General features: G+C 44.1%; 1 protein-coding gene across 1 annotated transcript in view; it reads right to left on the bottom strand.

The window, feature by feature from the left end:
• Window positions 1–976: 976 nt before the first annotated feature.
• The window catches only part of LOC310782249 (uncharacterized protein), a gene marked incomplete at its 5' end in the record, with an annotated part of 42,154 nt that continues 16,526 nt past the window's right edge, over window positions 977–26,604 (bottom strand). Inside the window, 8 exons of the mRNA XM_083642930.1 lie at window positions 977–1,065; window positions 6,704–6,822; window positions 13,686–13,780; window positions 16,695–16,760; window positions 18,649–18,744; window positions 21,939–22,146; window positions 22,539–22,663; window positions 25,132–25,210. Of these exons, the coding sequence (XP_083499056.1) occupies window positions 1,024–1,065; window positions 6,704–6,822; window positions 13,686–13,780; window positions 16,695–16,760; window positions 18,649–18,744; window positions 21,939–22,146; window positions 22,539–22,663; window positions 25,132–25,210 (830 nt within the window). The 3' untranslated portion in view covers window positions 977–1,023. The remainder of the gene's footprint in view (window positions 1,066–6,703; window positions 6,823–13,685; window positions 13,781–16,694; window positions 16,761–18,648; window positions 18,745–21,938; window positions 22,147–22,538; window positions 22,664–25,131; window positions 25,211–26,604) is intronic.

The raw sequence follows: 26,604 nt of genomic DNA, 5'->3' as shown, positions 1-26,604 counted from the left end.
TCACCAACTTTCAGGGCGATTTTCTCTGAATGCTGCTATTGGTCCATCACTGGACCTGTCAATCACATGGTCTTTTTGATCGTCACATTTTACTTTAAAGACCAAAACCGTCTTTTGAACAAGGCTGTAAACAATTTACTTCTGTAAAGTTAGACATTTTAACATGGGCGTCTACGGGGAATGACTCGCTTTTGGGAGCCAGCCTCATGTGGCCGTTTGAGGAACTGCAGTCTTTTGTACTTCTGCAAGTTAGATTGATAAATGAGTGTGTAAATTTGAAATATAATTAATTATTATCAGCAAACTGTCACTTTTTGAGGAAAATTATATTTTTTGCCTAAATCATCTCTTCATGATGGTGGCCACCTCTGGTAAAATGGCCTAAGTCCTTAATTGAAAAGATCATGCTGTTCCTACCTGGTAGTGCAATGGCCTATGTCAGGCGTGTGACTTAGGCCGTTTTATTTTTGCCTAAGTCAAGACAATGTGACTTAGGTAGGCAAAAATAAAACGGCCTAAGTCACACGCTTGACGTAAATGCTACTGTAAGTCAGGCCTAATCAGTTTTTTTTGCCTAAGTCAGAATGGCATGTTCGTAAATTGGCCTACGTCATCTATCAGTTATCTAATCATTTTATGTTACATAATTGACAGTGTTATTGTATGTCAATAGTCATCTATTGTCATAACATTTTTGTGTGGAATCATTAATAAATTATCATATATTCTGTATTTGGTTGTATTTTTTGTTTTCTGAAAAACTTGAAAAAGTGACTTAGGCCATTACTTTAAGAGGGTGTCGATTTTGGATATCGCCCGAGCCAAGTTTCAATATTTTATTGTCCCATGGTCAAACAGCTGTTCATGTCATTGCTCGTTTCAATGGAGAGTTTTAAATTACCGGTGACAGTATGACAAGATGTATGAAGCAGCCAATCACAGCTGTTCCAATCTGTGCTGTGATTGGACGGTGACGGCCGACTGTTGTCCACTTCCCTGAACTCCCCGTCCAGGGGGAAGATGTCAGACAGGGAAGTACTTCTCCTGCTCGCCCTGCTCCTCTCCCTGAGTGAGGAGAGAGAAAGACCCAAGAGTTTAACTGAGTGAAGAGGGATAATCGATATATTGGAAGAAATTTAACCTACGATACATCGCGATATCTGTGTAACTGAAGAGAAAAAAATACCCCTAAAAGGCAAGAAGCAGGTATTATGTATTTATTAGCAGAATTGACATGAACTCACTCAGAGTTCACTCACTCACTCATACCATTTTCGATACCACAGAGGAAAAGTTACCCATTAAGAGTCTTTTTTTATTATTATTATTAAAACAAGAGAACAATGGCATATATTCACAATGTATTTTTTAACTCATTGAGTGCCAGCCACTTTGGAAAACGGATGCTCCCCAGTGCCAGCCCTTTCAGAGCGTTTTCAGTGATTTCTCGAGGCCCACAGAATATTGTGTGATATTACTATGTAAACACCGAACACGCCCAAAGAACGATGAGACTATCTTGTATTATCAGCAAAAAAAGTTTATTGATATCAATTTCCATTCTTTAGTTATCAGCCGGAGAAGACAGGTTGATTTCAGCAAAAACAGACGTTTCAAATTAGAAGCTGAGATAATGAGCCTTTTGTGAAATGAAGCATTTCAAGCACAGCACTGACTCTGAAGTTAATATTTTCTGATGTAGTGACACCTCAAAAATAATTTCCTTCAATAAAAGAGTGAAAACAAAGGAATTTTGATGGCAAAATAATATTTTTTAGCTGCAACCAGCAGCGCTGGCCTTCTTGCTGGTCTTGATTACTGCTGGTGGGCATCAGATATTCTAGCTTGTGTTTTGCCAATCTGTCCATCGAGCCTGCTGTCTGGGTCGGTACGTGTTGTATGGTGCCCCTGCGTGCCCCCCCCCCCCCCTCAACTGCAAACTCCTCCGTGGGGAGTGTCTCTGGTGGCTCTCTGCTGCACGTTTGCTCTGCACGTTTCAAAGTGCGCTACACCCCAGCTCTATTTTCACATCGTTCCGCCGTTTTTGTTCGCCAGCTCCCAGCGCTTCCAGCTGAGAATGATTTGGCTTTTCAGAAAGACGCTGGTGTCGTGCTCCTTTTCTGGCAACTAATCATGTGGATGGGCTATCGCAGCGGAGACGGAGGGGCTCAATTGTGGCAGCAGATTGGCTGCTGTTCACAGGCACAGCTGAAACGTTACAGCATTTCCGTTTCCCCACACGGCTTCTTCTACTCTTTTTTCTCATCTTTCTCTAATCCGGAGAGCACTGTCGCCACCTAATGGGTCCGTAAAATAGCTTCTACACCTTCAAAATCCCCCATACTTTTAGAGGAGATGCATCAGGCTTTGATCCACGTCCCACCGTCAAAAAAAACGCAATTGACGTCTTTAGACGTCATTGGCACTCTACGTTACTATTTGAATTGACGTCTTTTAGACGTCATTGGCACTCAATGAGTTAAGTTGTCTTAAGCTGGGCTCAGACTACAGGATTCTGACAATCCTAGCCGATTTTGAAATCTGGCTGTGACACGCACTACAGGAGAATCTTCCCAGATTATCTTCCCTAGAATCTCAAACATGCACACACTACAAGATTTGTAAATGTGGCGCACCACGCACTACAGGATATTATTAAGATTATCGGCAGGATAATCACATTGATGCCCGGCCATACTCCGAACCTGTTTCGTTTTTGGGGTTCCAGCAGTGACCAAAGCGCTCCGCCCCCACCTCACCTCTCTCTCTTTTCCCTCATTTTCATGCCCATCTCGCCAAACAAATGAATCTCACGGTAGTTAGCATGCGTGTAAACAACGAGTCTATTGTCTGTACAAGGGAGAACACAAACACATGCGCTACCAAAATATATTTCCTGCTGCATGTCATGAGATCGGCAAAAGTTTGGATAGACTGGATTGCTTCCCGCAGCAGCAAAGCCTTTTTTCCCCACACTGCCTGATAAGACAGGTAGGACAGCCTCTGACTGGCAGGGGCTCAAAACTACAATATAACAACTTTTTAATTCATTGGTCATTCATTGTGATATAAATTAGTGACATTTCCCCCCAAATACTCATGGTTCTGTGCTGTTGGTATTTGGTAGCCTATCTGATACCTGCAGTGCAGCGCATCAAATGAGCCGCGTCAATTAACGATAATGACGGGAGTCTCCCGCAGCAGCAGAATGATGTATTCGCGCAGATTTTCAGTCCTAAATATCAAACATGTTTGATATGTCGGGACGGCCCCGATGAGGCTTTGAGCAGATCGGGAGGGTTAAGATTGGATCTGCAAACAGCTCACACTACAAGATAATCGGTGCCGAAAGTCGGGCCCGACCAAGCTTGGCAAGCTGCCAGGCCAGATTTCTCCTCCGATTCTCGGGAGGGGTGAATCGGGCCATAAATCGGCCCGAAAATCCTGTAGTGTGAGCCAGCCTGGGGGTGGGGATGTTCCAGCTTTCATGTTTCATGTAGGCTACAATTCCCTCCAAAAGCCTCCCTCAAGCTGAGCTGCTGCCCCCAGTATGCTCAGAGTGTAGCCCAAGACAGCCCAAACACCAACTCTGCATGTCCAGTCCAGGATTTACTTATAAATCGCAACTTCGACAATCCTGCACCAAAGAAGTTAAATGGATAAGAACTGACGACTGGATTGTTCCCCTCAGTGGTTCCACTGCAACATCAAGGCGGGATCGCTGTTGTAAAAAAACAACAACACAGAATTCGTCTCTTGCCTTCAATACTCTTTGTCTGCTACATCCGGGTACCTCCACCGGCAATGCGTTTAACGTTAAATTTAGCTGCAATCTACAAGCAGGGTCCATGTATCAACAGATTTCAAAGCCAATGTTACTGGAAAGAGCGTCACTCCGACTGGTTAACAAGTGAAACATTTGGTCACTCACAACTGGCGTTTTGAGCCTGGTGTTGGTGAAGTGGTTACAGCAGCAGTAGTGGGATTAGCTAATGTAGCTAACAGCAGCGGTGCTGTGTGTGTCTGTGTGGAGGAGGCAGAGGGAGCGCTGCTGGTATCGATAAACTTGATATTGTAGAAAATGAGTATTGTATCCGTTTAAAAATGTTTAGTAGCCTATTGAGTAAGTACCTAAGTATCAATATTTTTGACAACCCTAGGACTCTGTTTATCAAAATGGCTGTGGGGGAATCAGTTTAAAAATCCGGCATATTTTAATAACATATCGATACTTGGTGCCAGTGTATCGATAACGTATCGCAAGTGGAAATATCGCGATACCATGAGTATCGATATTTTGTCCCACCCCTACCAAAGAGTTTAAACTGAGTGAAGACCAACAGAGTTTTAAACTTTAAACTCTTTTGGTTTTCAAAACCAAAACATTTCAGAAGCATTTCAACCATGCGTCTCTTGTGCCCTTGTCCTTTCCTGAAGATGTACTGTGTATTACTATTACTATACTAACTATTTAAGTATACCTGTACATTACTTCTTTATTCAATTCTTTATAAGCATCAAGAAGCTCCCTTTTTCTATTCACAGAAGCATTTCAACGTCAGCAATTATACGCGGTAGTAGTAGTACTTTATTGGCATATAGCAGTCCGTAGGCTGAATTAATTACCAATTTACAGGTTAAAAAGCAGACATCGACACAAGTTAAAAATTCAAAACAGCACATAACTAAAATGGGACTTCAGGCATAAACAAGAGCAAACTAAATCAACAGGACATGTTATGGGATAATATGTTGGTTCAGGAGTCTAGTCAGATATGGAATGGGAGAGTTCTGATGGCGGCGTGTTTTTGTGAGGGGATTGTTCAGTTTATGACAGTTCCGGGTTATACGGCCAGAGATCTGCAGACGTGTTGGGGGTAGCCAGTTGGCGAATTGGGAGGTTTGGAGGTTTTGGGCAAATGACAGACAGATCTGCTCACGTCGGGAAGCCAGGCCAGTGAGCCCTAGCTTTAACAGGGCGGTTGAGTAGTGGTCATAGTTGGGGCCGAGGATGATGCGACAGGCCCTCTTCTGTACACCGTGTACACCCTCTTCGGTACACCGTGGTTGAGCGGATGAAGGCAGAAACAAAAGCTTTACTGTTGGGACTGTCTCCTTTCTGGAGCAAATAGCAGCTCTTGGTCTTAGCTCTTAGCCCTCTCCACGCGTCCGTTACAGGCGGGCTGGTCAGAGGGCCCAGGTGTGAGAGGCACGGTTCGCTACTGGTTTAAAGGGATACGCCAACATTTACCAACAGTAAATGGAGAATGTGGATGCCTTTATCATCACGGTGCGTTCCCTACAAAGAGCGCTACAGCCCTCACTGCTACTTAAGGTGCGTTCACACCGAGATATTTATTTTTCGCTCTGTCGCTCAAGTCAACCCTTTGGAATCGCTCTGTCGCTCTGTTTAAATCGCTCATCAACAGGCACACGAAATGACGGACATGTGGGGGATATAACGTTACGCAATGTCATGATATTTGTCCACTACGAGCCACCGTCATTGTTTACAAGCTAAAGCCTATCAGCGTGCTCCTAATGCGAGCTCCATACCGGTAGTACAGACTTCACTTCATGTCAGCTGTCAGCCTGTCAATGCGGTTTGTTGCCACACAATAAACCAGCGGTTTGTTCCAAGCCAGTGTGATCCTTGACTCGCTCTCACACGGCAGCCAATCAGCGTTGAGCGGCGAGCGACTGATGCCAGCGTATTTTCGCTCAAGTTGGGATATTTCATCTCGAGCGACGAGCGAATTTTCTCCCTATCGCTCTGTCTCTGCCGCTCGGACGCCCAGCGATTTTTCTCCCAGGCGAATATACGCTCAATCGCTCGTTTGCATTGACTTTGTATGTAAACTCGACGCCAGTGAAAAACTTTAATAGGTCGGTGTGAACGCACCTTTAGCTTAGTGCTACAATGGTAGTGAACGGTACAACTGCTTACTCCCGTTCAGTCGCCCAAAATACACATTCCAACAGCGCCAGAAACACTCACATGTATGTTGTGACTCGTGTACTCACCACACGATGTGTATGTTGTGACTCGTGTACTCACCACACGATGAAAGAATCATCCAACCTTACTGGAAACGGTAATTTTTCGAAGTATTGCTGCGTTCGATTGGGCTCGTGTTTACTGTGAACACGACATAAATCCACTTGAACTCATGTGGTGTTCACGATTTGGTATGTGGAATCTTTCTGAGAGCTTCGAGCTCACGACTTGTGACGTGCCTGTGACGTTTCACAAAATGGCGGATGCATTGGAGAATTAAATATATTGACATTTTAGCTGTATAGAGCTTTTCATAGTCATTTTATAATATGTGTGAGGAACATGTTGATTTGTTCAACAGTCTCATCTGGTTTTCCTCTGTCTTTGTCATTATGCCTTTGCATTTCCTGCATTAACCTCACTAGCTAGTGGTTGCTACATGGTTAGCCTCGGTGGCTTCTAGTCAACTGCGCATGTTCACAACGTGAGCACTTGAATGCCAAGCATATCGTGTACACAACTTACGGTCTCGTATTCACGGTAAACACGAGCCCTAACACTAACAACGGTTAACTAAACTAACCAAGAGTAACTGAGAAGACCAACAAACACAGAAGAGTTTAAACTGAGAGACCAACAGACAAAACAGCAGTGCAGTGCGTATGTGTTCTTTAATCATTAAATTAATTAATTCATGAATCCTACCTCCTCCTCAAGCTCCTCCTCCGCCTGCTCCTCCTCCTGCTCCTTGTGGCCCGGGCTGAGCTTCTCCAACTGCTCCTTCAGCTGAGGAACAAACCTCTCCTGCAGGAAGTCAATTATCTCTACAGGAAGTAGAGGAGAGCAGGATTCAGATAATAGCAGTTACATTATTGGTAGAGTTAATTACCGTAAATTCCGGACTATAAGCCGCGGCTTTTTTCCCGTTTTTTGGCCCCTGCGGCTTATATAACGGTGCGTCTTATCTATGGATTTTTTCAGAAAAAAAAAAAAAAAAAAAAAAAATCTCTCTTTTTTAGCACTCTTTCTAACTATAAATCCACTTCTGTTTTAATTTCCTCTCTTGCCCTCTTTTCACCACACCGCGGACACTGTGTGCACTGTAAAAATAAACAACGGTGGTGTTGTGTTATGTTGTTTTGTTGAAATGTTGTAATACGGTAAATGGGAGCTTCCTCAAACAGCCATCTCTTCCCGACAATCCCCTCTGTGCGTGACCACTTACATATGGTAATTACGGTAAGCAAACGGCCACTCGGGCAACAACTCCCTCCCCCGACTACCAGGAGAAAATCACAAACTTCGGCGAATTCACACAAAGGAAGATCAAGGAATATTCACAACAAGACGAGCAGTAGAAGCAACACTCTCACTTACCATGGGGAAGGTACGCAGAAATTCACACGAGGCAGCTTTCAAGTTGAAAGCAGTCAATCTCGCATTAAAAGAGAGCAGCCGCCGATCAAACAGAGCAGCCGCGCGTAACCTGGGCAAAAGGGACTGTCCGTCCGGGGGAGAACTACTGAACAACTCCCTCCCGACTATCAGGAGAAAATCACAAACTTCGGCGAATTCACACAAAGGAAGATCACGGAATATTATAGGAGTGTGAAAACATCCACAATTACCAACGGGTTCCAAAACGCTGGACTGCTGCGGGATGAAGAGGATGACGCCACGGGGACTGCCCCCTAGTCCGATACCTCACGAGTCCGATACCTCACGAGTCCGACACCTCATGGTTTTGGGTTAGGGTCTGGGGGAGGTTAGGTTTAGGCGTGGGGGTGGGAGAGGTTAGGTTTTGGGTTAGGGTCTGGGGGATGTTAGGTTTAGGCGTGGGGGTGGGAGAGGTTAGGTTTTGGGTTAGGGTCTGGGGGAAGTTAGCCTCTTTTTTCGGACTCGTGAGGTGTCGGACTCGTGAGGTATCGGACTCGTGCCATGGCACCTGAAGGAGAGAGGAGAGTGGTTGACGAAGCCACCCTGAACCTGTTCGTTTCCGACACTGAAGATGAGGACTTTGGTGGTTTCAGTACGCAGGAAGAAGAGGAAGACGAGGATTAGTGACTTGACTTCTCTGGTTACAGGTTTGCTGCACATATACGGTAGCCTATTGTTGTGTGATTTTGTCTGGGGATTAGTGACCTGACTTTTGTTTTGTTTTGTTGAAATGTTAATAAATGGGAGCTTCCCCAAACAGCGATCTCTTTCCCGACATTCCTCTCTGTGCACGAACCCTTTCATATGGTAATTAAACATCAAAACACCCGCGGCTTATAGTCCGGTGCGGCTTATAGAAGAAAAAAATAGTCAATTTTGGTCCCGCGGCTTATACACCGGTGCGTCTTATAGTCCGGAATTTACGGTACCGTAAATTCCGGACTATAAGCCGCGGCTTTTTTCCCGTTTTTTGGCCCCTGCGGCTTATATAACGGTGCGTCTTATCTATGGATTTTTTCAGAAAAAAAAAAAAAAAAAAAAAAAAATCTCTCTTTTTTAGCACTCTTTCTAACTATAAATCCACTTCTGTTTTAATTTCCTCTCTTGCCCTCTTTTCACCACACCGCGGACACTGTGTGCACTGTAAAAATAAACAACGGTGGTGTTGTGTTATGTTGTTTTGTTGAAATGTTACGGTAATACGGTAAATGGGAGCTTCCTCAAACAGCCATCTCTTTCCCGACAATCCCCTCTGTGCGTGACCACTTACATATGGTAATTACGGTAAGCAAACGGCCACAAGCCCATCAACTCCCTCCCCCGACTACCAGGAGAAAATCACAAACTTCGGCGAATTCACACAAAGGAAGATCAAGGAATATTCCATCGAACCGGAGCAGATCATAAATATGGATGAAGTGCCTTTGACGTTCGACCTGCCACTCACTCGGACTGTTAACAAGAAGCGCCCTGGAGGATTCTTTCACCAAAAAAAAGCTTTGCTCGTTCTCGACAGCATGAGAACGAGCAGTAGATGATCATGAGGTGGTTTTTCAGACGTGTCGATATAGCAGTTTATCGCAAAAGTGTAATGGAAACACATTTTTCGCATTTGCACGTCATGTGACCCATATTATCCCTTGGAAAAGGAGCGGAAAATAAGTTTGGTAAGTAAGGTTCGATAGCCGTGTCAAAACCTCCGCAGCAAGTGGAAAACTTTGAAGCAACGCTACCTAGCAGAAAGACGAGTGTTGTGCAAAAGCGTAGCCGGGCAAATTAGATAATGTTTAATGGCAGAAATCGGTCCATGGTGACAGCAGGCTGCCTGTGTGCGCGCATTTGGCACAGCGGCGAGATGAGAGGATGAAAAGCACACACTGGTGCGGTGGTGCTGTCTGAAGTGAATACAGTGACTGTGAGTAGGCTAATACATTGCACACGTTTCAGGTGCAATTATAGAACCAAATCAGCCTTTTCCCCCCTCCATCTCTAAATCGGACCAGTTGTAGGCTATTAGGCTACCTTTTTTCCTCTGCCTGTCGCGCTGACTGCATTCACGCAGCCAGCAACATTTTGCGACTCATTTTCTTTTGAATTGATAATCAGGCTCGTTTATATGCATTGTAACTTCATGTTGGGATTTCCATTGACCATTGGTTGGATTTGAGCATGCAGGGGACGGGATATGGGGCAGATCCCCGTGCGTAATCACTGTGGCAGCTGCTGCAACGGGGAATCACTCAAACGCAACTTCAATGGAAACGCCTACAAGTCGCAATTGTACATTGTCGAAGTTGTAGAAATATCGCAATTCTTTTGCGAAAAACTGTAATGGAAACACAGCTATAGATGAAGAGGAGTTCGTTGGTTTTGAGTGACAATGAAGGAGAGAGGAGAGTGGTTGACGAAGCCACCCTGAACCTGTTCGTTTCCGACACTGAAGATGAGGACTTTGGTGGTTTCAGTACGCAGGAAGAAGAGGAAGACGAGCATTAGTGACTTGACTTCTCTGGTTACAGGTTTGCTGCACATATAGCCTATTGTTGTGTGATTTTGTCTGGGGATTAGTGACCTGACTTTTGTTTTGTTTTGTTGAAATGTTAATAAATGGGAGCTTCCCCAAACAGCCATCGCTTTCCCGACATTCCTCTCTGTGCACGAACCCTTTCATATGGTAATTAAACATCAAAACACCCGCGGCTTATAGACCGGTGCGGCTTATAGAAGAAAAAAATAGTCAATTTTGGTCCCGCGGCTTATACACCGGTGCGTCTTATAGTCCGGAATTTACGGTAACTCATTCTCCGCCATTGGTGTCCATTAACGTTACTTAAAGGACGGCTTTACCGTGGGGAATATGAATATATATCAATCTCACGCCCCTAAGGTTTTAGAATCCGTTGAAATATTTTGAAATTGGAGCTTCACTGCCTGACCTATCAGGCATCTCTCACATTTTTAGGGAAGCCGGATGACGCGTTACGCGTCACCCGGCTTCCCTCCCCGCTTGCGGAACTCGAGCGCCTATGAACTACAAGTCTTGTGAGCCATGGTCCCGCCTCTAGAGGTCCTCCACGCCCCTTCAGAGCTCTCGACGAAAAGCAAAAGGCAGCCATCTTGTTCACCCGCATAGCATACTGTAGCTAGGTTAGCTTTCCATAGCTCCTTGCCAAGAGACCATATCTCTGGAACGGAAGCACCAAAAGACACGGGACTGGCGGCATTGGAAAGCTCGTCAAATTTTACATCTAGTAGTAGGTGAGTTGAAGTAACGAAATCAACGCTGAGCAATGTACCCATTTTTACCCATTTTTACAGAAAATAGTTACAACATCAGATGCGCGTAACTCCTACGAAAATGCCTTAAAATGCATGAAAATTTTTTTATGAAGACATCTCCCGACATATATACTACCGTTTACATTTGGTGCAATTTGGAGGCAATTTTATTTTCGATTTATTTCTTCTTCTTTGTATCTTTTATTGTCGAAGCCTTCTTCTTCTTCTTTGAGTTTTATGGCGGTTGGCAAACATATATGTGCATTACCGCCACCTACTGGAGTTTGATATCAGCCAAATGCCTGAGGGGTGGGCATGAAAACGAAGGCCACGCGAGCCCAGTGCATTGTGGGAAATGTAGTATTTCGGGTCCCCGCACCCGCCCCTCCCCTCCACCACCCCCCCCCCCCCCCTCCACACAGAGTGGATTTCTGGTGATATCTCTGGCGGGAAACAACCAATTTCAAAAATTTCAACGGATTCGAAAACCTTAGGGGCGTGAGATTTAATATATATTCATATTCCCCACGGTAAAGCCGGCCTTTAAGACACAACGGTTCCCTGCCATTGCCGTAATGGAACGTCAATAGGTGTTTGTTTTTTTAGATTGTTTATTTTGAGGCATTTTTGCCTTTATTAGACAGGACAGTAGGCAGACAGGAAAGGTGGGGAGAGAGAGGGGATGACCGAGCTTCCATGGCTAGCAGGTGAGCCACCAGGATGCACGTCAATAGGTGTTTTCACCGTCATGTGATAGATGGCTGTCTTAGGGCCTGTGTCCACCTAGCGTCTTTTTCCAACTGTTAAACGCTGGGAGTGCGCTGGGGAGCGTTGATACCAGCGCACAATATACAAGGAAGCAGTCTGAAACTAACGTTAGTTCAGTGCGGTAGTGGCTTGATAGCTGACAGCTAGCAAGCTAACAACACAGGTAGGCTACGTTATTAAAAGCAGTAAGCACAACACTCACCAGAAATATTAAGTGTCTAGCCAATCTGCTCCCACAATTGAGCCGTTCTGTCTCTGTTGCGATAGTTTCTCCACATGATTAGCTGCCAGAAAAGGAGCACCCGACACCAGCGTCTTTCTGAAAAGTTAAAATATTTTCCGCTGGGAGCCGGGCGCACAAAAACGCCGGAGCGCTCTGAAAATAGACGCTGGGCACTGCGCACTTTCTCTAGATGTCCGTGTGCACCCGCATACGCTCTCCCCCCATTGGAAACAACTGAAAAAAGACGCTGGACCTGAGGAAAAGACGCTAGGTGGACACAGGCCCTTACTCACCTTGTGAGATATTACAGCACGTCTAAAAGGTGTACAGGAACGACCACGATTGTTTAACAAAACCAGGAAGCAGAGAAAAGTAACAATCTCCTGTCAGAAAAGCCCCATAACACAGCTCCATGGCACGGCTCAAACGCTGGTCCAGCAGCTTTTATCAAGCCACAGGCTCGGACTCGGGGGGGCAGCCTGTCACTCAAACGTGAAGGATTTTCTTTTCACCACGCTGCAGGCGCTGACAACACATCCACAAGTCACTTGTCCCCAGGAATTAGTAATCCAGTTCCTAAACTCTCACCCCGTGTCAATTTCAGCCGGTAGATTGCTCCTGACCTCCATACAGACAACCAGTCGCCCCCTGGCGCAAAACGAACGCACGACCCGGCTTCCCTCTCGGGAGAAAGCAGATACTATTTTTTTAAGGGGCCAAATGTTTGTCTGTACTGTATATTCAAGAAAAAATAGCTCTGGTATCGGAATAATGTCGGTATCAGCAGATATCCAAATTCTGGTATCTGAATCGGATCTGAAAATATGTGGATCTGTGCATGCCTAAAACCTTTGTCAACATCTGTTTTATCTAAGATATAAGAGCCACGGCATTATGTCACTGTGTACGTCTACATCTCCACTTTCCCAGCAACCAGCTTCAAGCACAACAACCAAAATGGCGGACTACGTCTCTCTACAAGTGTTGCTCCGAGCCTTCATTGAAGTCCAAACAACACTGGTCCAACGCATTTGTGCTGCTCGTCGTGACTGTTCTGAATGGCAATTATGGTGGAGAAGACGGGTAATTAGCCAATAGGTTTTGATTCGTATTAACACTGAACATAAGCTGCTAACTGCCACTGCTGCTTGGATTTCACATCAATCATTCTTTCTTGATTCGCATCCACCCAAAGCAGTTTTTTTGCAGGGTTTCTGCAGGTTTCAACAAGTTAAAAGCGAGAGTTTTAAGACCTTTATGAATGCAATTTAAGACCTATTTCATGTCCATACTGGCAAAATAAATAAATTAAATTAAATAAGACAAAATAAATCTGACTTTGATGGTCCCAATGTCAAACTATATTGGGGATGACAGCAGGCGTTTGTGATGGCTTTTTACAGAGGCTTTATGTCTTTAAGACTTCCCATACAATACAACTCTAATGCCTTTAGATACCAACGTTCCTAATTTCAGCGTTTACTTGCCCGAGGTGCAGCAGCTTCAAATTTGTTATGCATTGTTATTTTATTCAACCTTATAAACTTTATAAAATGTTAACTTCATAACCCAAACAACTGGCAAAATCGTATTTAAGACATTTTATATAAATGCAGTCGAATTTAAGACATTTTCAAGCCTAAAATTCAGATTACTTTTAGACTTCTTTAAAGGACCCGTGGAAACCCTGTCTTGTTGGTTTTGGTTTGTCACTATAACTTCGCCCCCAACCCCTGATGTAAGCCTCGCCCCCAGCCCCTGATGTAAGCCCCGCCCCCAGCCCCTGACGCAAGTGGTTCTGTCGTCTAGTCCAGCAGAGAGTTGGTGCCACTCTGGAACCAGTTTTCCTCGCTGAGAGAGAGAGACAGTTCTTTGGCTGTCAAAATGCAAAGAACTGGTTCAGATTAGGCACTGGCTCTGAACCAGCCCTGGAACTGCCTTGGTTGAAAAGAGGCAACAGACAGACATACAGATACTGACCACAGTATGATAATCTGGTCCAGTTGGGAACTCTGGAGACCTTCAGTCTGTAGTAAATCTTCTGAACCCAGGAAGGCGTCACTTGAACGGTACCCCTGAAAGGAGTACATTTGGTACAGTTAGTCCTAGTACATACTACACCAATACTATTCCTATTACAACAAGGAGTTGGCAGGGCAGCTCCCAAGCTCTGGAACTCTCTCCCCCCGGGCATTAGAGAATCAGACTCCCTCACTGTCTTCCAATCCCGTCTCAAACCCCATCTCTTCTCCTCTGCCTTCTCCTAGCTCCCCCTGCCTATCCCTGTGTGCCTGTGTCGTGTTTGTCCATTGTCTGTTGCACTCACGTCATCCCCGCCCCTTTAGTGTTTCTTTTTGTAAAGCGTCTTTGAGTCCTTGAAAAGCGCTATAGAAAACCCATGTTTATTATTATTATTATAACAAGTGTTTATTGAGGTCATACATCAAGTGAGAAGTAGGGTCATTTTCTCATTCACTTCTATACAATCAGACTTATTTTTGCAGCCATAGACTGTAAACGGGTGAGTTACAGACTATAAAAGGTGACCCCCTGTATGAACGGGGGAAATTAGCTATAGAGACCACAGAGCCTAAAATTCCATTATAAATTGGAATTTATAATGAGGGACAAGTCCCGCATGTGTTTGTGGGCCGATGTCTATTAGCACCGGTGTAGCGTTAGCATTCCTTGCTCAGCAAGCAAGCCGCTTGTTGTGATCAAAGATCCCCACATTCAAAGCACTTCATACTCCCAGAGCTGGAGTAATCCATATAAAAACCCCTCATGCTGTACCCGAAATAGAACTTCCAGGGTTTGTGTCCAAAAACAACACGCTAACGGCTATCATTACGGTGTTAACCGGGAGCTAACATTCTATTAAAGTGAATGGAGCAGGTAGAGTAAGTCCCACTATAACCATAATATCCGTGACTTTTCACCTTTGATTGAAAAATGCTTCCACCAGATTAAAGGAAACTAGGGCTGCAACTAACGATTATTTTGATAATCGATTAATCTGTAGATTATTTCTTCGATTAATCGGATACAAATAAATGTGCCAAATGTCAGAAATTGAAAATATTAGTGCACAAAAGTGCTGCTTGAATGGACCAGAGCTGTCTAAACAATTAGCCTATGAAAAATGATAAGTAATAAATAAAAATAACAACTACATCACTATCTACCTGTTAACAGGTTTCAGGTTGTATGTGCCATGCCTGGCATGTTTGATTTCCAGTGACTGTGGCGTGACTTGGCTGCCTCTCACGGCAACCAAAGAATCATTTCTCTAAAGTAGGGGAGCAGATCTATCTATCAACAACAGGCCATGGACTAATATGAAGGTAGATTGTTTCTACAGTAACACATTCTCGCTCTCTCTCTCTCTCACACACACACACACACACACATACACACACACGCGCGCGACAGTGAGATGCAACTCACAACGTAGATCAACATTTATAATATATAATTATATAGCTATACGACCCAACAAATCACAACCCAACAAATCGATAATGCAATTTGTTGCCAACAAATTTAATAATAGATTTTTATCGATTTTATCGATTAGTTGTTGCAGCCCCAAAGAAAACATTATGTGATATTGACTGATGCCCTGTATGGTCATGTATCAGGGTGTAATTAGCTAATCTAGTTAGCTCTATTTTGGACAAAACAGGGGCTCGAGTTGAGCTATAGGAGAGGCAGCTGCTGGGCAGAGCCATGATCTGGAGATCAATAATAAGGAAAACAAACATTTACATAAGAACAACAGTCAACATCAGATCATTTCTTTTCTTTAATCTGGTAAAAGCCTTTTTTTTTTTTTCAATAAAAAGTGAAACATATGGTGGTTTATAGCGGGAGTTTCCATGCCTGCCCATTCACTTCAATAGAACTGTCCCGAATGCAAAACTCGAACAGGTTTAGTTGCCAGTAATGACAGTAAGAAAGGCAGATGGAGTGAGCAAAGATGGATGATTTAATATTCCATAGCTCTGACCTAACCAAATCTAACTGACATCACTATTGTGAACACAGAACAAAGAACACTTCTGATATATGATATAATGAGTGTTTTAGTAGTGTATCACTCAATACAAAAAACAAAGGCTGGCCTTTCCAGGAACATATTCTCGGTCTGATCTGCTCCTCTGGTGTAACTCCTCTGAACTGTTCTGCAGTTTGTATCCTTCATAGTCAACTTAACATTACCCAAAGCAAATCTGTCATATTCCATCTCAATCCGTAACATTAAGAATATCGATCTGTCAGCTCTCTCTAGTGGAATTGATAACCATCCCAGCAAAGACAGCCTATCCACCACAGAGAACCTGGTCTCCTCCTAACGACGGACTTCATAATCTTTTAAAAACCCGGTCTCTTTCCTTTACCCACTCTGCCCCCTGGGGGTTTACACCTGAGTTACGGCAGCTTAAAGCTAAAAGCCGCCATCTGGAACGCCTTTATGTAAAAACTGGTGTTGTGGTTCATAAGGCCATGTACCACATATGCTCATTCCTCAGCTAAATCTGCATACTATGCTAACATACTTAGGTCAGGTGAAGGGAACATTAGAGCCTTGTTCTCCATGGTTAACATTTTACGACTGCCGGACTCTCTTGCTCAACTGCTCAATGTTACACCTTCATGGCCTTTTTCAATGCAAACATTGAAAATATTCACCAGCAATTGACCTCCTCGAATAATACTGCATCACTTTATTTGACTTCCTATGTGAGTCCTGGAGTTGAGTACTACAACCAGGTCATGGCCGCCATTGCCCCTCCCTCTGGCCTTGATGCCCTGAGATCCCTAAGAACACTTTGGCAGTGCCCTACTACTGTCAGTTGCTTTAAAAGCATCAGCGGTCTCAGTTTAATGTAGCCCTGCCCTATGCAAATGATGTGTAATTGAATCGTGTTACAGTGCTGTCCTATGAGCAGAGCAGCATCTCATGCAGGATTTGACCTTTGACCTCACCCGACAGCCTGGGTGACCTCGTCCCAGTCGATCAACGCTGCATCATCCACGTTCATACTGTACAACCTGAAACACACAGACAATATACACAACCTGAAACGCACAGACAATATACACAACCTGAAACACACAGACAATATACACAACCTGAAACACACAGACAATATACACAACCTGAAACACACACAGACAATATACACAACCTGAAACACACACAGACAATATACAAAACCTGAAACACACATAAGACAATATACAAAACCTGAAACACACATAAGACAATATACACAACCTGAAAGACACATAAGCCACTTTCAGACATGACCTCTGGACTGTGTCTGTTGACTCAGGTCAGGACATTGGCCGGAGTTACCCTTTCATACATGTTGTCATTTGGTTTCACACACGAGGAAATCTTCCATGTGGTTTGGCCAAGGGGTGATGCCAGGGGCGTAGTGGAGGGTAAATGCAAGTAAACACAGTTTAGCCATCTCTTTGAGTTTACTCGCCTATATTCATATCAATTGTATCAATCAATAAGGGGAAACAAGGTGGGTCAACTACTCACTTGGATAGTTTACCCACCTCTGTATTTACTAGGGATGGGCATTTGAAAAAATTCCCAAATTAACGATCAATTATCGATTATCGATAGCATAATAATAATAACATATATATATATATATATTTTTTTTTACTCTGGTAATAACGTTGTACGTTCTCGGCCGGCTGTGGCGATGCCGCTGTGTAGTAAGAATATCAGACAACAGTAGCTGTGACTAACACAATGCAGCCAAACAAACATGTAGGCTACTGTACTCACATTTCGAAAGTAGGACTCAGCTCACCGTCCGCTTGCTAAACTTTCTTCCAGGCTTATAAACTCGTGACAAAAACCTCATCTGTCCTGATGGTCAATTTTCATCCAACTACTCTCAGTCCGACGTGTGGATATTATTATTTGCCATGAGATGTTAATTGATTCAGCTGGGCGTTATGCTGAGTCCTAGCGTCCTGCTAACGGCTAGCTGAGTCCATGCCCAGCCATGCCGACTGCTGCTACTTCATAATGTTAACAAATTAAACGACTTGAATTCACTTGAACACGTGTAACGTTACTCACACTTTGTTGAGAATTAGGAAAGAAGTGTACGAAGGTTCATGTTTATACACGACCTCAATCAGGTCCGCAGACCGCTGGGTGCATTTGTTTGTGGCCCCAGCGGATGCTGGTGTGAATTCCCCATGTTGTTGTGCCAGCCAGATAACTAGAGACTAATAAAAAGCTAATAATTTGATCAAAATTCCACATGATCGACATGATTCCTTAACGATCAATTATCGATTTTCCATTATTGATGCCCATCCCCACCCCTCGGCGATGCCTGAGAAGAGTGCAGGGGGGGAAGGGCATGTAGTAACGTTAGTAGGAAATCACAGTCTTTATGCGAGACAGACTTTTAATTGCGTTTTTCAATGTAGGCTACATCAGATATATTTTTTCAGAAAGGAATTCTCCACTCCACATGGAAAAACCTTCAATGTATTATTCTGCTGATAGAGTTAGAAAACGTGGGCTTGCGATGTGCCAAAATAGAGAGCTGCTTGCGATGTACCAAAAAGGTGGGCTGCTAAATAGTGGCCGCGGTAACTTAAACGCTGCATTCAAGGCATATCTGACGGTCAGATATGTGGGTCAAAGTGGGTCAGATTCTGACCCACTTCTAATTGCCTCTGTGTGTGAACAACGCTGTACACATAAACCTGCCTGCTTTGTGTTTTCTTTTCTGGAGCATTATTATGAGCGCAACAAATAGCTAAATAACCAAATAAATGAAATATGATATTCTGTAAGTAGTGCTTTTCTAACGGCAACCTGTCCACTTGTCTCAGGTCAGTGTGAGTTGGTGGTGTGTGTGCATGTGTGCGCGCATGTGTGTGTAGTGAAGCTTACGTGTTGATCAGCTGGATTTTGGCCTGAATAGCCTCTGGAGTTGGTTTGAAGGCCAAATATTGACCTGGATCCATCTTGGATTTCAAGATGCCAAACCTGGAAGGACAGACAGACAGACAAACACTCTCTAAGTCAATGGGTTTTTTGAATGGGTTTTTGGTTAGATGACTGGAATAATGTCTATGGTTAAAGGGACACTCCACCAAAAAACAATACAGATTTATTGTGCGCATAATCAAACACATATCTGAAAAACCTGTGATGTCATTTGTGCATGGATGACATCACTTGATGACTTTGGCCAGCGAATTTTGAATAGTGTTTTTGCTAGAAATGCCCATCCCTAATGGGGATCCTTTTAATAAACAAATAAACACATAGTTTTGTTAAAGGGGGACTAACCCCCTAGATATGTATTAGAACAGTGATTTGAAAATACCTATGGAAAAAACCAAGAAATGACATATGCTCTTGTCTATACTGGACTCTTTGGCTGTGTTGAAGTCCAGATTTTTTTTCGGAAATCGACGCCATTACAGTTTGCCTACTGCCTCAAAAATAATTTATTTGAGAGGGGCCATATCTGTATAAATATCAGCAACTAGCCAACGCTGGTGGCCTGTTTGGAAAGAGCTTTGCTCAAAATGGTTGAAAGTTATATCAATTTGGTAATTCAGTGGCGAACTAGAAATTTAATTATTTTTCTGCATGTAACTCTATGGAAACTACTCAAACTACGTTACGGGAGCAAAGTGACATGGGCTCGTTAAAAGCAGCACACCCACAATAGGACAAACCTCTCGCTCTGGGGTAACACAATGCGAGATTTCTCCACGTAATTCCCTCGTCTAACTAGAGATAAACCGCGCAATGAAATCCGTTTTTAATTTGCGTTTTGGGGGTTTTCGTGATTCTTGATGAAATTTACAGCACCTATGATTTTTCCTCATAGGGCGCAGAGCAGGACAGAGCTCTTCTCCTCCTCGGAGCACACACACACAGACAGAGCCAGTTGCTCTGCTCTGCTGAAAGCCCCCGCCTCTCACTGCTGCTGTGTGCAGTGTGCGCGCGCCCCGCGGGTGCATGAGCGAGCAGAGCAGACTCTCCCGTTTGACTGGCCGAGAGAAAGTGCTTCCAATGAAATGTCAGACTGTGCACAGAGAGCACTGGAGAAAGTGCTCCAGACAGCAAAACACACACACAGCGAGTCAACCCCCCCCCCCCCCCCCCGTTGCTTGTACACAGTGACGATATTACAGCAGCCGATGTGTTTAGACCAGCTTTGTCACGTTGTCACGTCGTAGTATAGCGTTATATTTTACATGTGCGCTAAACTGCGACGCTATTTGTTTGCGGAAATATCAGACTGCTCTCTGCTCTGAGCACAGAGAGCCCAGCTGCTGCTGCGCGCGGCCGCGCGCCCCCGGAGCTTGAGGCTCGTCCATGAGGTTACAGTACGACTCTCTCCTGCCCGCTCCCACCTGCCTGGGCTTGAGACAGTGCTTGCAACTCGGACTGATAATATAAACATCATCATTCGAGCTTATCCAGGTAAGATATCAATAAAGTAATGACACATTCAGCGGGAAACTAACTATAATTAAGACATGTGCCAACTTTGACGACGTTTGGTTCAGTATTTTAAGAGCAAACTTCAATAGGAATAGGCTTGGAGTTCTGAGGAGCTGAAAGGGTACAGGGGGGGTAGGGGAGTAATTATCTTGAAATCCCATAGTCTTTGGTTCACCATGACGTCATGACGTGTCAAATATCCCATTCATTTGAGAAAAAAAAAAAAAGCAGTCTTTGACCCTAAGAGGGCGCTTATGCCAGGTATGCTGCTGAAAAATGATACAAATGGTAAAATGGCAACAGTTTGGTGTCAAATGTGGAAATTCTGACCAGAATTCTTCACACATCACCCCCAAAGTCATATATATTGGTTAAAAGCTGAAAAAAAGTGTTTTGGAGGTTAGTTCTCCTTTAAGCACATACCTGATTTCAGGCATGTAAAGTTTAAACCAAATCCCCATACAAAAATCCCATTAACTTCCAGACGAGGGAACCAGGCGATGCTACACAGGGATGAGGTATTTGTGTAGGCCCTACACAAACACCTCATCATCAGTGGTCTCAGTTTACCCTCACAGGGATGAGGTATTTGTGTAGGCCCTACACAAATACCTCATCATCAGTGGTCTCAGTTTACCCTCACAGGGATGAGGTATTTGTGTAGGCCCTACACAAACACCTCATCATCAGTGGTCTCAGTTTACCCTCACAGGGATGAGGTATTTGTGTAGGCCCTACACAAACACCTCATCATCAGTGGTATCAGTTTACCCTCACAGGGATGAGGTATTTGTGTAGGCCCTACACAAACACCTCATCCCTCATCATCAGTGGTCTCAGTTTACCCTCACAGGGATGAGGTATTTGTGTAGGCCCTACACAAACACCTCATCATCAGTGGTCTCAGTTTACCCTCACAGGGATGAGGTGTTTGTGTAGGCCCTACACAAACACCTCATCATCAGTGGTCTCAGTTTACCCTCACAGGGATGAGGTATTTGTGTAGGCCCTACACAAACACCTCCTCCCTCATCATCAGTGGTCTCAGTTTACCCTCACAGGGATGAGGTATTTGTGTAGGCCCTACACAAACACCTCATCCCTCATCAGTGGTCTCAGTTTACCCTCACAGGGATGAGGTATTTGTGTAGGCCCTACACAAACACCTCATCATCAGTGGTATCAGTTTACCCTCACAGGGATGAGGTATTTGTGTAGGCCCTACACAAACACCTCATCCCTCATCATCAGTGGTCTCAGTTTACCCTCACAGGGATGAGGTATTTGTGTAGGCCCTACACAAACACCTCATCATCAGTGGTCTCAGTTTACCCTCACAGGGATGAGGTGTTTGTGTAGGCCCTACACAAACACCTCATCATCAGTGGTCTCAGTTTACCCTCACAGGGATGAGGTATTTGTGTAGGCCCTACACAAACACCTCCTCCCTCATCATCAGTGGTCTCAGTTTACCCTCACAGGGATGAGGTATTTGTGTAGGCCCTACACAAACACCTCATCCCTCATCAGTGGTCTCAGTTTACCCTCACAGGGATGAGGTATTTGTGTAGGCCCTACACAAACACCTCATCCCTCATCATCAGTGGTCTCAGTTTACCCTCACAGGGATGAGGTATTTGTGTAGGCCCTACACAAACACCGCATCCCTGTGGAACTCCATAGACACACATCAATCATGTTGATCACAGCGTACTGACCATTTGAGCCGGCACTGGGACCATGATCTGGTCTGGACCTGGTGGCTGATCTCCGTCCAGGGCAGGGTGATACACAGCTGAGTCTTGGACACCCAGGAACCACCCGAGGAACCAGAGGAATTCTTCTGGGCCAGAACCTCCATATGGGCTTTCAGAGCCTCCTTCAGCCTGGACTCCTCCTCACTGCTCCAAGGCCCATGGCCGGTAGCTGAACGCGCACGCGCACACACACACACACACACACACACACACACACACACACACACACACACAGAGTCTGATTGCAAACTGTACACTGTTTTCTTTTGAACAAATGAATTTTGCTTGTATTAACGTGTGTGTTTCTGAGGTTCTGGACCTTAACGAGTTCTGGGCCTCCGGTGCAGTACTGCCAGTCTTCTTGTTCCGACGGCTGATAGGATGATATTTTATTGTTTACTTACCTTCATAATATTCCATTATTCTTTACTGTAGCTGTGCTGATAACTCTATCACTGGCTGCTCTTTCTCTCTTTTTTTTCAATGGAGAGGAGGTGCCTGCCTATCTGCTAAATCTGAGGACCTGGGTGGAGCCAGTCGGGGTGAAAGGTCGGGCATTACCGATATGTGCGAAGCGTTTCTCCAGGGCGTAGACACTGCGGTCCATCTTCTTGGCGATGATTCTCCAGTTGTTACCATGGCGATTCTGGAGCTTCACCAGAGACTGGACCTCCTCCTCTGAGAACCTGAAGGAGAACACACAGAACTAGAACCTATAGACAGAAGCGTGTAGTAGATATAAAAATTTTATTAAGTGATGACATTTAATGTCATCACTTAATCATTTTATTCTATTCAGGGCTTAAAATTTGGTATGAGATTGCAGGTAGTACGCACAATTTTAAACAATTCCCGCAAATCTGGCATTAATAATGTGGGACAAATTGCACACACATTTACAGCGATTTCTAATAATATTTAACCAACATCCGGTCCAAGGCGGAGCTACGAGGGCAGGGCAGTCAGGGTACCCCCAGGGTTCTCCATTTAAGACTTTTTAACACCTTTTTAATACCACCGAGAATTCAATTGAATGCCAACTTCACTAACATACTGGCAAAAGTATGAAGGATTTAACGGCTAAGCGGTATGGATTTTAAGCCATAGAAATAATTATTTACCAAGCACTTTTATTTAAAAAAAACATTTGATTATAATACTATAATACTTTATTATACTACATTCATAACAGACTTTAACACTTGAGGGTGTGTGTGTGTACTCTAATAACATGGAATTAAAAATATGCATATTTGTCACATTAAGAGCCCCCACCCCTCTCTTTTTCTTCAACTTCTATTCTTCTAATATTACATCTCTCCCTAAAATCATAAGACTGTCATGAAATAGCCTAGGTTGTTGTCCACATAAACATGTTGCTGCTGTTTTTCCTACTTTTTTTTCCTTCCTCCGCATGGCGGAGCTTTTATTTTGAAAAGAAAATGCACTTTGGTGACAAGACTGGTGATGGAATTGTGGCGAGTTTAACATTACAGAGAAACTACAGAGAAAGAAAGCAGAGACGCTGAGCATGTGCATGTTGTTGGCCTGACCACGGAGGAGGTCTGCAGCCAGACCCCACTTGAGGACTGTGCAGATAAGTCTGCTAGCTTAGCCGACTGTCAAAACTGAATTCAAATCTAATGTTAGCGACGGGGCTAACGTAGCCTTATCAAAAGGGTCGTTTACCTGCGTGCCTGGAAAATAGACGAACGGTGTCAGGTGAGATTGAATACACAATCAAGATGGAATCAACAAGCCAAACTCTGAATCGTGTTGCCAGATACAACGGATGATTTCCAGCCGAAAGGCTGTTCAAAAACTGCCCAAGCCCATTTCCCCCACACAATGCTACCCAAGACAGCCCAATTGGCGGAAGGCCCCCAAATCTGGCAACAGTTGTGATGACTGCACACATGCTCAGAAGACGTGCATCACAAAAATAAAATAAAAAATCTGCTTGTCCCTACGAAGGGAGACGAACAAATTTAAGACCTTTGTAAACTAAATTCAAAACTTTGTGAACAAAATTATTTTGAGAATATTTAATTGAATACTTTTGCATTCAGCTCCTATCCTGATAAGCCTAATGACACTGGGGTAAAAAGTTCTTAAAAGTCAAACTCTGTATGTGGTTGCCATATTTTGGGGATGTCTAGAATCTGCCTTTGCTCTTGTAGTAAATGTTATCCAACGTATGGTAGCTTGAGAGTTCATTCCACCAGTGAACTACAGCTGGGGGATTGGATGCTTTCCAATTTAAAGCTATGCATTTCCTAGCTGCCAACAGGGCAAGATCTATGTATTTACTTTGAATGCATTGTTTTTGTTTGGTTGTTTGTCCATAGTCTTGTTTGTTCTTGGATTATTGTGTATCTTATGCAGTTTTCTTGTTTTGTTTTCTTGTGTTTTGATGTTCTTTGTGGGGGATATGGGATATGATAGTCCATGTATGTCGTGTAAATACCTCATGTTCTTTCTTAAAGATGATTTTTTTTTTTTTTTTGCTAAAACGACTAGTCGACTACTAAGCACAGTGTCGACTAGTGGTTTTACTAGTCGACTAGTCTGTGAATGCCCTAGTCTGTATATATTTTAACTTTATATATTTGTCCTCCTAATACATGGTTTTCTCTATATACTGTATGTGTATTTAGCATTTGACATTTTTCTGTATAATTGACAATCTATGATTCTGAATGCTCTACACCCGGTGCACTATCACATCGTGTAATTATACAAATGTATGGGTATTTAAAGATGGCGTATCTCTGCTGTGTCAGAAAGCGTCTGACGAAACGTCACGCAATTTAGAAAGAAATAAAAAAAAACTACACGGGAGCTCCAGTGGTGTGCGGATCCATTATTTTTCAGGGAATGAGTTAATACCACTTAGAATTAAATGTAGTGACAACTTTACTGCCAACAGGCCTTCCTCAGTGCTGAGGAGAGGAAGGCCTGTTGGCTGAAATGTCCGTTGCTGCTGCTGCTGCCAGATGATTTATTAAAACCTGTGAAAGGACATTTTGGTGTGCCGGCCTTTTCTCTCTTCTGGACTCATCGCCTTGCCTTTGCACACGAGTGAGTTTTGATCTATATTTGAGTGTAGCTCGCTATTGGTGAGTTTCAATAGTGACAGGAGTTGACCTCTGACCTTCCCAGCTGGTTCCGTTCATCAAACATCTTCCTGGCTCGGATATAAACCTGCTGGCATGGCTTGGGCACACCCTCCGCTACAGACAAGTGCAGAGAGAGAGAGAGAGAGAGAGAGAGAGAGAGGCAGAGAGAGACAGATCAACTTTGTCTCAGTAAAAGAAAAGAAAAGCAATGCAGTTTTCACCTTTAATAGAACATCCTTAAAGAGATGTTCCACCTACAGACTATAAGTGATGCTGTTTTTCCAGCTCACCTCGACTCCACTCACCTTTTTTGGCTTTTCATTGGGTAAGTACCAGGTACCCTATCAGTGCGTGTGTCCACTTCGTGTTTTTCTGCGTTTGTGTGTGTGTGTGTGTGTGTGTGTGTGTGCCAGGGTGGGAATTAGATGGAGGCCATGGCCTCCGTTGCCCCTCCCTCTGGCTGTGATGCCCTGAGATCCTTATGCTCACCATGGCAGTGCCCTGCTTTAAAAGCATCAGTGGTCTCAGTTTAATGTAGCTGCTCTATGCAAAGGATGTGCAATTGTCTCATTTTAACACACATTTCAGAAGAATCTTCACGATGTCAATTAGAGCAATGGTCTTTCTGCCCTGACCTTGTGCCCTAAATTTTTTTGCAACACCGAAGGCCAGATGGCCACACCCCTAAAATGACGAAATTCCCACCCTGGTGTGTGCATGTGTGTCACACCTGGTGTGTGCATGTGTGTGTGTGTGTCACACCTGGTGTGTGCATGTGTGTGTGTGTCACACCTGGTGTGTGTATGTGTGTGTGTGTGTGTGTGTGTGTCACACCTGGTGTGTGCATGTGTGTGTGTGTGTGTGTGTGTGTGTGTGTGTGTGTGTGTGTGTCACACCTGGTGTGTGCATGTGTGTGTGTGTGTGTGTGTGTCACACCTGGTGTGTGCATGTGTGTGTGTGTGTGTGTGTGTGTGTGTGTGTGTGTGTCACACCTGGTGTGTGCATGTGTGTGTGTGTGTGTGTGTGTGTGTGTGTGTGTGTCTGTCACACCTGGTGTCTGCATGTGTGTCACGGTGGGAATTTCATCATTTTAGGGGCAAGGAAAATTACAACTTGAGTGAATGAGGCAAATTTCACTTAAAGCTGCATTCAGTGATGTTTTTGTGTCAAAATAAGTGTTAAACAGCTCTATATTCTGACAGCAATCACTGAAAAAGAGTGTTTGGTCAGTGACTTGGAACTCCCAACCGCCCGCTGTCCTCCATCTCTCTCCTGTAGTCCTGCAGGCAGGGCGGTCATAGAGACTCACGGGTGGTGGCATTGGAAATGTAAACATTTCTCTGATTGGATAGTGGGAGATAGGTGACCTTCCCACTATCCAATCAGAGAAATGTTTACATTTTCTGGGAAACGGAAGGTCAGATCACAATGCCTGTAAAGGACTACAGGTATTTCTTCACCCCAAATTCAACGGCGCCGGGGTTGGGAGTTCCAAGATCTGGCCGTGG

This window comes from Poromitra crassiceps (assembly GCF_964638095.1).
Source record: "Poromitra crassiceps genome assembly, chromosome: 9".
NCBI lineage: Eukaryota > Metazoa > Chordata > Actinopteri > Beryciformes > Melamphaidae > Poromitra > Poromitra crassiceps.
The sequence above is the reverse complement of the archived record's forward strand: the minus strand, read 5'-3'. Positions and strand labels throughout refer to the sequence as shown.